General features: G+C 39.3%; 1 protein-coding gene across 5 annotated transcripts in view; it reads right to left on the bottom strand.

Moving 5' to 3' along the window:
* Nucleotides 1-13,308, bottom strand: part of DST (dystonin) — a 319,817-nt gene that overhangs the window by 99,973 nt on the left and 206,536 nt on the right. For all 5 annotated transcript variants that reach the window (XM_059835839.1, XM_059835841.1, XM_059835842.1 and 2 more), the window contains 4 exons: nt 7,882-8,034; nt 3,214-3,447; nt 2,651-2,932; nt 281-826 (listed from right to left, as the gene is read on the bottom strand). In XM_059835839.1, the coding sequence (XP_059691822.1) occupies nt 281-826; nt 2,651-2,932; nt 3,214-3,447; nt 7,882-8,034 (1,215 nt within the window). The remainder of the gene's footprint in view (nt 1-280; nt 827-2,650; nt 2,933-3,213; nt 3,448-7,881; nt 8,035-13,308) is intronic.

Here is a 13,308-nt window from a genome sequence, read left to right as displayed (position 1 = left end):
AAAAACTCACGAGTTTGTTTAAGGCTGGAAAGAACAATGAGGAAATCTGGTCTGATTTCTCCCTTATAACACAAGGTAGAAAATTTCATCCATTCAGACCTTAAATAGTCTGGCGCTTGACTAAAGCAGATCTAGAAAACCATCTTGTTCTGTTATCTAACTTTAAGAAACAAAGAATTTACAACTTCCCACAGTATTTGTTTCATCAGCTAACCCCTTTTTATACAAACTGCCAAATCAATTATAGTAGTCTTTCCTACTCAGTATAACTAACACTTACCTTAGTATAGAGAGATTTGAAACGATCTGAAGCACTATCCAGTTTATTTTGCACTTCCGCATATGTAGCTGAAGTATCAATACCATCTTTGTCAACCTTCACACCATCTCTTTTGCTACATGACCTTGCAGCATCTAAAACTCTTTGTCCAGAAATTGTAATATACCGCAAATCACCTTTGTGAGATATAACATCTTCTGAAAAACTCTTTTGCCTTTTCAGTTTGACCATAATACCACTGAAATCAGAAGCACCTGCCTCCAAATTGTCAAGTTCTTGTTCTGCCTGCTGCAGCCAGGTTTCAAATTCACTATAGTCTGCATCAAATTTCTCAAGTTCTTCTCTTAGAGAATGAGTCAACTTCATTTTCCGTTCTGATTCAGCTAAAGCAGTCTCGTACTGAGCCTTCAGCTCTTTCATGTTCCTTTGCATCTTGTCTTTTTCTTCAGGGGAAAGGTAGTGCCCTTGTTTCTCAAGCAGTGCCTGAGCAGACTGGGTTGCTATTATGACAGCCTGCTGCTGTGAAATAATTTTCTCATGTTGAGACTACAAGAAAAAAAAATAAAAATTATGACCAGCACGTTCTCGGATGGTTCCATTACATCATTACTGTCTTGAAATCTCTGCTGAATTCTGCTTAGAAACAGTGAGTAAAACAAAGTCCATCAAAACGATAAAAAGCTTTTCTAATTTTCATAGTCTTTACTAAAAAACATTTTGTGAGTAATTTAAGTGAAAGCATGACTCCTGGTCATCATATTTCTATGCAGTTTCAAAATTTTATGAAACATTCAATGGTAATTTTAGCCAGATACACAGGCCACAACCAAATGGGAGTCTTCAAATATCATTGGAACTCAGAAATACTGGGAGATAGATATTTTTATATATATCTCTCTCTCACACAAACACTTTCCCCTGTACTTCTAGAAGACAATTCTGTATAGTAAAACTAGACATTATCAATCTCTTTTTTTTTCCTAGTAAAAACTATTTGCTTCTTACTTAACATTTAGGGTAGCATGCTTAGCATAATCAAAATTGTCCTAATTCCCTGTCTCAAAATAGGATTTATCAAATAAAGCATTCAAAAGTAGGCAACTTGCCAAATCTAAACTGTTCCATTTCCTGTTACATATGTTGTAGCTACCATTTCAGACAAACAGAGCAAAAGGAGTGAAAGCATTGAACGTTAAAAAGAATACAAATACTTTCTTCTTATATTGAGTGAACAAACATTATTACCTGATTTTTTAAATTTCATTTTTCAATTTCAAGAGCAGTGATTCTTATCAAATATACTTAGTGATAAAACAGGTCCTTTTGACATTAAAAATCAAGACACATTCTATGCGTGTAAATTGTTTCAATCTCATAAAAAATAGTAAGTCATAGGAACTAAAACTATATGCCAAATAAAATCCATATTTCAAATAGATTCTTTCAAACAATCTCCATTCCTGAAGGTCCCCTATTCCCATGTAAAACAGCTATGTAAAATAGACTGGTATGCTTTTCTTTCATGAGTACAGTGGGCAATTATCCTGTAGGCATTAGGTGCAGAAAAGAACTGTCAGGAAAGTGAAAGTAAAAAATTATGTACACGAAACCAAATTATCTGATTTTTCTTAGGTTGTTCTTTTTTTTTAAATAAGAAAGGAAATCCAAAATAGTATTAGCTATCAGCATAATCATTTTCATCAATATGTCCATCAAACCACACCTAGAAGTTCTTGGTTGCTCAACTGTAAGTCAACAAAAGCCATAAAACTGAGCTCTTATTAATTTTAATGCTTCCTTATTAATTTAAATGCTTATCTTACCTAGAAAATCTATTTTTAAAATGCTGCGCTGTGGTTTTATGTATCTCATCCTTCTGAAGCCTAGAAATAGTGCTTTGCCCATGTGTTAAAGTTATAGGGAATGAAGATTTTAATCTCAGCAAACTATTATTTGCAGCTATTGGTAATCAGTGTTCACAGGGAATTGCAGGGGGTTGAATCATTTGACTCTTACATAGATTTTTTAAAAAGTCACGTAAAGGGTATGAATTTACGCTGCTGCTTTTTGCATTTTATTTACCTGCATTAATTTCTCACTATGAAAAGAATAGACTCACCATCAGGATTCTCAACATTTACCTTGTAGAATATGTCGTTTTTCTTATTTTGCAGGAAACAACCCTAGTAACAGTGAAAAAGTGACGAATTTGCAACATACTCTAACCCTGAAATTCTTACCGTTGTATATCACTGTATATCACTGACTGTGAACTGGCTGTTCCAAAGTCTATGACAGAAAGGATGAGATTGAATTCACTCATGTTGACATGCTTAGCACCTAAATGTTGAATAAACCCAGTAACAGTACCTTGACTTTCTGATACTGCTGGTTCAGATTATCTTCTGTGCTTTTTACTAGTCCATCCACCTGAGTTTCAATGTCTTGCTGAATTTCCAGCAGATTACCATTGACATCATCTTCCTCTCCTTCCAAAGCCTTCACATCTCCCTTTCCAAAGTGTGTTCCATTCTGTTCTATTGCTTGCTTAAATTTCCGGCTGTGCTCCGCTTCTTTATCCACATTTGATAACCAATCCAAAAGATTTTCTATTGTATTTTTACTTTCTTCCAGCTGTTCTATGGCTGCAACCTACATTGAAATTTTACAGTTTCAGTTTAGAAATCTTCTTTAGGCACTACAAAATACCATATGCAAACAGAACATTTAAAATGCATTAACGTTAAACAAAATTTTTGATTGACATATATGTTGCTATTTTATAAAGAAAATAAAACAGCAAACAGTTTATTAGTCACCCAAATGAAATACGATTTTTATCTCTCCATAGTGTCTCAATAATAAGTTGCAAGACTAATCCCCTAAGACACGTAAAAAGTTTGAATAAAGGTATGAAATGGTTGCCTAAAAACCTTTTCTGTTTCCTGCTTAATTGCTGTTGTCATAGCTTTATCCAGTTCTTTCTTGGACTCTTCTGCCTTCTGGCTAAGGAGCAAACACTTTGTCTTAGCTTCATTCAGTTTCTGTTCAAGAATAGTCTTGTCTTCTTGTGACAACTTTTCTCCATTCTCCTTCAAGAAAGTTTCAGTATTTTTCACAATCTCTGCCAGTGTCTGGGCACTCATTCTCATGTCTTTTTGTATTTCCTTTTGACAAAAAAGAAAGCAAATAGGAGTAATTAAATTATTTACCAGATCTTTCCAATTAACTTTACTGGAACTATCTCTGTTCCAGGGGCAAGCACCACACTGGTCCTTTCTAACTTGGGAGAGTACATGATACATTACTAAATTGCAGATAGGATTATTAAAAAAATAAAATCAATTCAACATCTGACAATGTTGCTGCAGCTCAATGTGTCTTTTTTTTTTTTTTTTCCTTAAATTGCAAGTCTGTTGGTTTACAATCCTATTCAGACTGAGGCCACTTTTTTCCCTTGTTTAGCAGCCCAAATATTGTATTTCCATGTACACAGAAGAAAATATATCTTATTTTTTAGATATCAAGAGATAAAGTAAACCTGCTACACTGTAGTTAGTCTCCTGACAAATTCCGTTCCATTACCATCCTAACAGAAACCTGCAGAAAATAAGGGGACTGAATAAAAGTCAGAAACTTGTAGTCATCTTTCCCAGGTTAAAGTTTTCCAATATTTCCTGGTTTTGTTCAAGGCCAGAAATGCCATATTTTTCTTTAATTGTAATGAATCATTACCTTTCAATCTCCAAAGAATGTTTAAGTCTACTAAATTCCATAGCAGACAGATGTTTAGTTTCATTTTAGGCAAAGCAGTTTGCCTAGTCCTATGATACAGTCAGATAAAATAATCTGCCTCCCAGTTATCTGACAGGAGCTTTAATTATAACAATAATTATGCTGTTGAATACATCCACCCAGTTACTGAAATAATGAAGTTTTTTTCTTTATATGCAGTGTAACACTCTTGAAGCTGCAAGACAAAGCATTTGATTCTCATTCGAGACTACAGATTTTGAAGCAATTACAGAATATAGCTTGGCAGCTAAAACCGCAGCTCATTTCAACAGTTCAGCAAGTATGTTAGAAAGACATTTCTGGGGACACTATATTAAGACAAGATTCTCCTTCTCTGACAAAGATCTCTGTGCTCCCTTTCAAACACCTCACTGAGGATGAAAGCCCTGACAATCTATAAGAGACTTTTCCAAGCTCCCATTCACCTCCTTAGACACACTTCTACAACGGTATCTACAAGAAATCAGTCAGCAAATAACAAGTAGTCTGCTAGGCAGTCACAAACAGCTGATGGACAAAAAAATAAGTATATGCTATACCAGTTCTTCACTCCCATGTGTACCCATTTAGGCCATAAATTCTTAAGACAGGTAAATGATATTAAAAGGTACCCCAAGGGTGTCTGCATCTTTCCACTGACTATAAGGAGAACTTTGACAAACTAGATGTGTTACTTTGAAGATAAGTAAAAGAAGGCAAGATGAATAAGGAAATTTCTGCCTTTATAGATTACTAAACCTGATTTGGAGCTCTACAGTACAGTAAATTACTACTAGGAGAAGGAGGAAGAAGACTACCAAGTCTTCCTGACACAGCTGGTGAGTGAGCCTACCAGGGGAGGTGCCCTGCTTGACCTGCTGTTTACAAACAGAGAGGGTCTGGTGGGAAAAGTGATGGTCAGAGGCCATCTTGGGCTTAACGACCAAGAAATGATAGAATTCTCAATTCTTGGCCAGGTAAAGAGAGGGGTCAGCAAAACCACTACGATGGACTTCCAGAGGGCAGACTTCGGCCTGTTCAGGACACTGGTTGAGAGGGTCCCCTGGGAGGCAGTCCTGAAGGGCAAAGGGGTCCAGGAAGGCTGGACCTTCTTCAAGAAGGAAGTCTTAAAGGCGCAGGAGCAGGCAGTCCCCATGTGCCGTAAGAAGAGCTGGCGGGGAAGACGACCAGCCTGGCTGAACAAGGAGCTTTTGCTGGGACTCAGGGAAAAAAAGGAGAGTTTATCACCTTTGGAAGAAGGGGCAGGCAAGTGAAGAAGAATACAAGGATCACGTTAGGTCATGCAGAGAGGGAATTAGAAAGGCAAAAGCCCAGCTAGAGCTCACTCTGGCCAAGGTCGTAAGGGATAACAAAAAATGTTTTTACAAATACATTAACAATAAAAAGAGAGCCAAGGAGAATCTCCATCCTCTACTGGATGCGGCGGGGAACATCATCACGAAGGATGAGGAAAAGGCTGAGGTACTTAATGCCTTGTTTGCCTCACTCTTTAACAGCCACACCAGCTATCCTGAGGGAATCCAGCTCCCTGAGCTGGAAGACAAGGATGGAGAGCAAAATAAACTCCCCATAATCCAGGAGGAAGCAGTTAATGACCAGGGTGTCCACCTGGACACCCACAAGTCTATGGGGCCTGATGGCATCCACCCAAGGGTGCTGAGGGAGCTGGCGGAGGAGCTTGCCAAGCCACTGTCCATCATTTATCAACAGTCCTGGTTAACAGGGGAGGTGTTGGATGACTGGAGGCTTGCCAATGTGACGCCCATCTACAAGAAGGTCTGGAAGGAGGATCCGGGGAACTACAGGCCTGTCAGCCTGACCTCGGTGCCACAGAAGATTATGGAGAGGCTCATCTTGAGGGCGCTCAGAGGGCACATGAGGGATAACCAAGGGATCAGGCCCAGCCAGCACGGGTTCATGAAAGGCAGGTCCTGCTTGACCAACCTGATCTCCTTCTATGACCAGGTGACCCGCCTAGTGGATGGGGGGAAGGCTGTCGATGTTGTCTACCTGGACTTTAGTAAAGCCTTCGACACTGTCTCCCATAGTATTCTCCTGGAGAAGCTGGCGACTCGTGGCTCAGACAGGTGCACTCTTCACTGGGTAAAAAACTGGCTGGATGGCTGAGCCCAGAGAGTTGTGGTGAATGGAGTGAAATCGAATTGGCAGCCGGTCACAAGCGGAGTCCCCCAGGGCTCAGTTTTGGGACTGGTCTTGTTTAATGTATTTATCAATGATCTGGATGAGGGGATGGAGTGCTCCCTTAGCAAGTTTGCAGATGACACCAAGTTGGGTGGGAGTGTTGATCTGCTCGAGGGTCGGAAGGCTCTGCAGAGGGATCTGGACAGGCTGGATGGATGGGCCCAGGCCAATTCTATGAGGTTCAACAAGGCCGAGTGCCGGGTCCTGCACTTGGGTCACAACAACCCCATGCAACGCTACAGGCTTGGGGACGAGTGGCTGGAAAGCTGCCCTGCAGAAAAGGACCTGGGGGTGTGGGTTGACATCCAGCTGAATATGAGCCAGCAGTGTGCCCAGGTGGCCAAGAAGGCCAATGGCATCCTGGCCTGTGTCAGAAATAGTGTGGCCAGCAGGAGTAGGGAGGTGATGGTGCCCCTGTACTCGGCGCTGGTGAGGCCGCACCTCGAATCCTGTGTTCAGTTTTGGGCCCCTCACTACAAGAAAGACATTGAGGTGCTGCAGCGTGTCCAGAGAAGGGCGACGAAGCTGGTGAGGGGTCTGGAGCACAAGTCTTATGAGGAGCGGCTGAGGGAACTGGGGTTGTTCAGTCTGGAGAAGAGGAGGCTGAGGGGAGACCTCATCACTCTCTACAATTACCTGAAAGGAGGTTGCAGAGAGGTGGGTGTTGGTCTCTTCTCCCAAGTGACCAGTGACAGGACAAGAGGAAATGGCCTCAAGTTGCGCCAGGGGAGGTTCAGGCTGGATATTAGGAAAAATTTCTTTACTGAGAGAGTGGTGAGACACTGGAATAAGCTGCCCAGGGAAGTGGTGGAGTCACCCTCACTGGAGGTGTTCAAGTAACGTGTGGATGAGGCATTGTGGGACATGGTTTAATGGGCATGGTGGTGTTAGTTGATGGTTGGACTTGATGATCTTACAGGTCTTTTCCAACGTTAGTGATTCTGTGAAGTCCTTCAGTCCTTTAACTATCATAAACTCAATTAGAATCAGTCAGGACAGAGTAAAAGCTTATAGATGACAGGATACAGCTGAAAAGCAAGGTCTCAATAGAAAAGCAAGCAAATTGAAAGGGCTCTGTTACACGAGTACACCAAGTAGATTGCAAGCAACACTAGAAAAAACAGAATTAAAACCAAAACAAGAGTGAGGCAGTGGAAAGCCTCAGGCAAGAGAAAGCCTTGCAGCAAAATTCTTCAAAATACTTTGAACAAGAATAAGCACTCCCTGATACCAGTTAAAAAGCTGGTTAAATTATTTTAGCATAATATACAAGCATAATTTTATCACATCTGCCAGGAACAATCTTAAGCTAACATGTAACAAATTTCATGCCTGCTTCAAGAGTGCTTCTTGAAATGTCTAGTACATACCCCCTATCCTAGTGTCTCCTAGTTTGAAAGTTTCTTTCCTCCCACTGGCACATACTGGGGTCTATTCACGGGCAGCAGTTTAAATGCATGCCAGTAAGCCTTTACTTTTGGTAGGTCAAACAAATCTATTTTACTCTCCTCTCACATGACAGTCTTGTTAATTCAACAAAAGAGTCTAGTCACTCCCCTGTGCACTCAGTCTTCTTTAACTTATCTGACTAGAATTGTGCATACCTCCTGTTTGGTCTGGTATTGTTCTAGCTCAGCCTTGCTGTCTCCAATAACAAGAGACTCTTGCTGTCCAATGAGTCGATTTTCAGTTTGTGTGAGCAAATCACAGATTTCCTGCAGTTTCTCTTTGCATTCCTGCTGCCGTTCAGCCACATCCTATATTAGAGCCAAATACAGTTGAACAATAAAACAAAAACGTCCTCACTTCAGGAACTAACAGACACTCTAATAGGAACTACCTTTGAACACCAATATTGCAAAGCAGTCATTTTAAAAGTATGCTGTAAACATGATAGCAGTGGTACAAAGAGCAAGATGAACATATAGAAGTTACGGATAAACCTCAAATACGTTATAAGTAAAGGAGACCATGTTTGATGGAATTGCCCAATAGAAGTCTGGCCATGCACATATGTGAAAGATGAAATCTCCAAACAACAGGAGTGAAAATCCAGTCTCTTAACCGCTTCGAACCTGTGATAAACACTATTAATTCTGAAAAAAGGATATCAAAACAGAGGTTAGTTGCGATTGTGAGTTAGCTCTTGTTGGTATGCATATTACGTTACCTGAATAGAAAATGTTGACTTTTTAAGCAGTAGAAAAGAACAAAACATGCAAGTTCATTATTGTTACTAAGTTCTAGAAAAGTTATCTGTGCCTTTCCTTTACTCAATTTTATGTTTCTTTCACAAGGTATGGTGGAAACAAATGTTCTTAAAATGGCAAAGTCTTCAGAATGCTAAAACACCTTTCATTACACATAAACTGGGGGTTGAGGTGGTGTTTTTGAGTCTTAACAGTGCTTCTATGAGAGAAGAGGAGATGCAGTTACACTGCAGCAACTTATCAGCCTCCTTGGACTCTACAAAGGCTGCTTATGCTTGCCAACTGGAGCCATGCCAGCTGAAGAGGTAACTGTCCCAACTTGACTCATAGATTTCCCAGTGCCCATGCCCAGAATTGCAAATACCTTAGCTGATTTACTCATGTTTGTCCCTCTAACCTGTCTCAGTCAAAACAAGCCATGCTAGCAAGGATTTAAACAAAGCTGGTTCTTTGACTATAAAGACCTAGAAAAAAGATCACACAAGCAGAAGACCTGGCAAATCAAAGGAAAAGAAAGTCTTCAGCAGGACAGAAGTGATCAGCAATGGTGTGATAGTAAATTCATTGATCAATACTGCTGCAGCCAGAAGAGTTCACTGCTTTATTTAATCACTGATATAGCTGCTAAAGAAACCATCACCTGTGAGAAACCTCAAGTAAATCTCTCTCACTGCTAGAAAGAGCAGACCTGGTCACCTCAGGCTGTACAGATCCTAATGCCCAAAACTGTATCTGTCCATAATCTAATATACTGTTTCTGTGGCTGTACCAAGGAAAGATAAAAATGACCATTCACCAAAGCTGATCAATACCATCTTTGTAGAACTATGAATGTATCTGTAGTAAAAACCGAGAAGATAGGAATACACTTAATACTGCACACTGGTATTAAAATTCCTCATCCATAGACAAAAACACTCAGCACACATTTACACAGAAAGGCAAACCTTCTGATCACCCAGCTCTTGTGCTGCCTGTAACTGAGTCTCTAAACTTTCCACTTGAGATCTTATTGCTTCCTGTACTTCCTGAAAAGATTTCTGGGTGGTATTTAAGAGCCTCAGCAGCTGTTTGCTCTGATTAGGAGAAAGATCTTGGGCATGTTCAGAAATGAAGAACTGAACATCGAACGCAGTAGTCTCCAGTTGCATTTTTTTACAGCCGAGCTCTGCAGCACTGTTCTGTAAATGAAAAGAAGGAAATGACTAGCAATGAAGGCATATTCAGTACAACTAAAACACAAGTATTGCCACCCTCTGTTCTTAGCTCCTGTTCCAAAATGCTTTTGGGAGACAGTTTGGCCACAGTAGATCAAAACTCTGTCAGAATCTTTCTGACACATTCAGATACGACATTTGAATTTGTGCATGGTTTGCCTCTGGGACAGTCCATGTCCAAGGAATAAATAAGATGACTTTGAACATCTCTATTACTTTGCTTTCTCACGGATGTCTGAAAACTGGCTGACCTGCACCTCTGGGAGATTTATGGCAGGTTAGGTTTAACATTTCTAGGTTCTAGGTCTGAAAACCCAGAAACGTTAAAACATTTACTTGAAAGCATTGCTATTCTTAACTCCACAGCGAGAAGCCCCATTTCCAGCAGTGTGGGAAATTCTGCCCAGAGTTACACACTGTGCAGCCCCTATGACATTACCGTGAATACTGGAACCCTATTAAAGTACAGTAAAATAATGTCATTTTTATCATTCATACATACAGACGTGTATGAACTTTACTAAAAAACTGATCTGATTTGTTTTTCATGACTCATTTAATGGAGTGTGTAATGAACAGGCTTTTTATTTCTCCTCATCTTCTGTTTTCCCATATAGTTGATTTGGAAGCTAATTAAACTCCAGTAAAGATTCTGGATCTTATGCAATAAGATCCAATTTTAATCACTGAAATATTTGTGTTATAAATTAAATTTCCAAAAAGGGTCAGATTTATTGCAACAAATGTAAGCAGAACCAATAGCTTTCTTAGTAAGTCACACTATCAAAATTTTTTTCAAGATAAAAAGCAAATCAACAAGATTTTATTAGTGGATTATCAAGTAGTTGTCTTAAGAAATTAGTTCTAGCTGTCTGTTTAAGCGATACAGGTTAGTCAGCAGGTATACAAAACCTAGCTAATAATTCATAATAAGTAGTAACATTTCTCAGAAGCACCAACACCTGCCATAAAGGATACTTACTTTAAGTAGCTGTAAACTTCTCTTCATCTCTTCTTTATCATTAGTGTTTACTATGAAGTCATTCACAATTTTACTGTTTTCTGTGATCCAGTCTGAAAATCTCTGCAGCTTGCTTATAAGTTGCCGGTGTAATACTGCAAGCTTAGACTAGAAAGGGAAGTTGTATATTTATTTATGCCCGTGGAGTCTAGTCACATTTTCTAGTATATTAAACAGAATCATACATGTATTTTTATATTAAGACAAAACAAAAGAAAGCAAAAACAAGTCCCTTCTTTTTAGCCAAATTACCTTGAAGAAAATCAAGATAAAAACACCGATAAAAACATACCATTTCCGAGTCAACAGCACAGACTATTTGTTTTGCTCGTTTCGAAGATGTATGACAGACCACCGAAAATGCTTCCTGCAAACAGTCATAGCTTATCTTTAGCTCTTTAAGTATCTCTTCAGGAATACCCCTGTGAGAAAACTTTAAAAACTCTTCTGTCAACTTCATGTCCTTTTTTAGGATAATTGCAAAGGTAGACAGTCCTGATTCAAATGACTACAAAGAGAATATATACAAAATGCATTAAGTTACTAAGCAAGAAAGACACTTAAATCTGAATCCGTTTAATTATATTTGAAATCTCTCTTTTTTTATCTAAGGGCTTTCCTAGCACCCATCACTGAAGTAACAAGCATAAAGAACACTTTACTTACCTCTAGTTGTTCCAATTCATCTTTTAGTATTTCCAGGTTGTTACTAATAGGCTGCTTGTTATCTAGGTGGCTTTTCATATCCTGAAGCACTGCCAAATGTCCCCACATTTTCTCTGTTAGCTTTAAACACTGCTGTGTTCCATCGACCTGAAAATTAGTTTTAACAATAAGAAAAGGTTTTCCAAACTGACAGACTTGAAAATAAGCAATAGAAGTCCTTGGTTTAATTATAATTTATTTTAAATTTATCATTTAATTTTTCAACCATTTTTCCAATCTAATTATTCTCTTCAGCACTTGGAAGGATTCACACGATTCCTTTAACACAGGACACATAGCACATACCAGCTGTTGTTACTTACCATGCCAGTGGGGATGTCTTCCAGGACTGCTTCTTTTGTTTTGAAAACAGGCTCAGTAAAGCCTTTGGACAAGCTGTCTGTCTTCCTGTGCTCCTGGTCACTTTTCCAAGCAACGGCTGCATCGTCTGCTAATGTTTTCTCTTTAGCAATTTCTGATCCAAACTCCGATTGTTCTGTTGAGAAAAAAGTACAAAGCCCATCTACTTTGCCTTTACCATCTTGTTCTGTTGTGATACCAGCAACCTGCGAGCTCATAAGCAAACCACTTATCAGCTCCTCTAACTTGCTTGTTTTTTCATCTCCAGGTGAGATTTGAAAAATCTCCAGAAGTTCAGAAGTAGTAAGTTTTGGAACAGGAGCTTTCATGTCTGTTTCACTCTTCCTTTCTTCTGGATCATCCATCTTTTGCTTGCAGGATTCCTGCTTCAGAATATCACGAAGAAGATCAGGACTGCTGCAATCAGGCCAAAGGAATGAAAGAGTATCACTGTCCTTTGGCTCTATACACGGTGTGGTAACCATTAATGCAGTTCTAACAGCGTTGTTTATTTGCTTGAGATTGGACCCACTAGACGTGTCACTCCCAAGCTGGGTGCTTCTAACCATTTTAAGCAAATTTTGCGTTAAAATTTTGGTATCGGAGTAACTCAGGGGTTCACCCTCCTGCTTGCAGTAAACATGTCCCATTTTCAATTTCCTTTGTAATATATTCTTTAAGTCTTCCATTAGCATGTCAGTTTTTCCTGGTGATTGTGAAATTCCTTCCTTGACTTGAAAATCTTTGCAGGGTCCCATTTCCTTTTGTAATGACTCCATGCACATTTGTTTTTTGAAACCATTTCCAAAGGAAGAAGTCTCAGTGGCTATGAAATTTTGTCCTTTTATGTTTTTCAGCGTTTCATGTTCTTTCTGAGCACTGTAATTCAAGTCAGCCCCTATGCTGCTCAGAATTGCAGAAGAAACATCAGTGGTATGGGTATGACTCCCAAAAGGTAGCACTTCACTCCCATCCCCTGACTCTTTCGCATCCTCAATACTTCCTAAAGCATCTGCTTTTATTGGGGAAAATTCACTATCATTGCTGCTCTTGTTTTCTGAAAAGTCTTTAAGAATATTGACAGTATTTTCACAGATAACTCTCCCTGTTTCTTTAGTTATGCTAATTTCCTTTGGTTTCACTGTGTCAGTTGGGGGGAAAGAATAAGTGTTAATTTCACTTGAATGCCTTTCTTCCGTATTTAGCAGAAAAACCTTTTCATTATGTATACCCTTTTTCCCTCTTTCCCTGTCCTCAAAGCAACAGGATTCTGTTTTATCCAATTCTGAATGGCTGCCTTCTTTTATGTCTGTTGTATATTGTTTTAAAGAAGTGGAAACGTTAAAATCTCTCTTAAATTCACCTGATTTCGCACCACCTCCAATGTCAAGCAGAGCTTGATCAACATTGACTTGCTCTTTACTTGAAACAGGAGTTTCTCTATCAGCTTTAATTACTGATGCATCAAATATTTCCCCAAGGCTTTCCATCTGAATGGGACTTTTACTTAGCCCCATG

The sequence above is a fragment of the Gavia stellata genome, chromosome 2 (assembly GCF_030936135.1).
Source record: "Gavia stellata isolate bGavSte3 chromosome 2, bGavSte3.hap2, whole genome shotgun sequence".
Classification (NCBI taxonomy): domain Eukaryota; kingdom Metazoa; phylum Chordata; class Aves; order Gaviiformes; family Gaviidae; genus Gavia; species Gavia stellata.
Note: the sequence above shows the minus strand (reverse complement) of the source record. Positions and strands in the feature narration are given on the sequence as shown.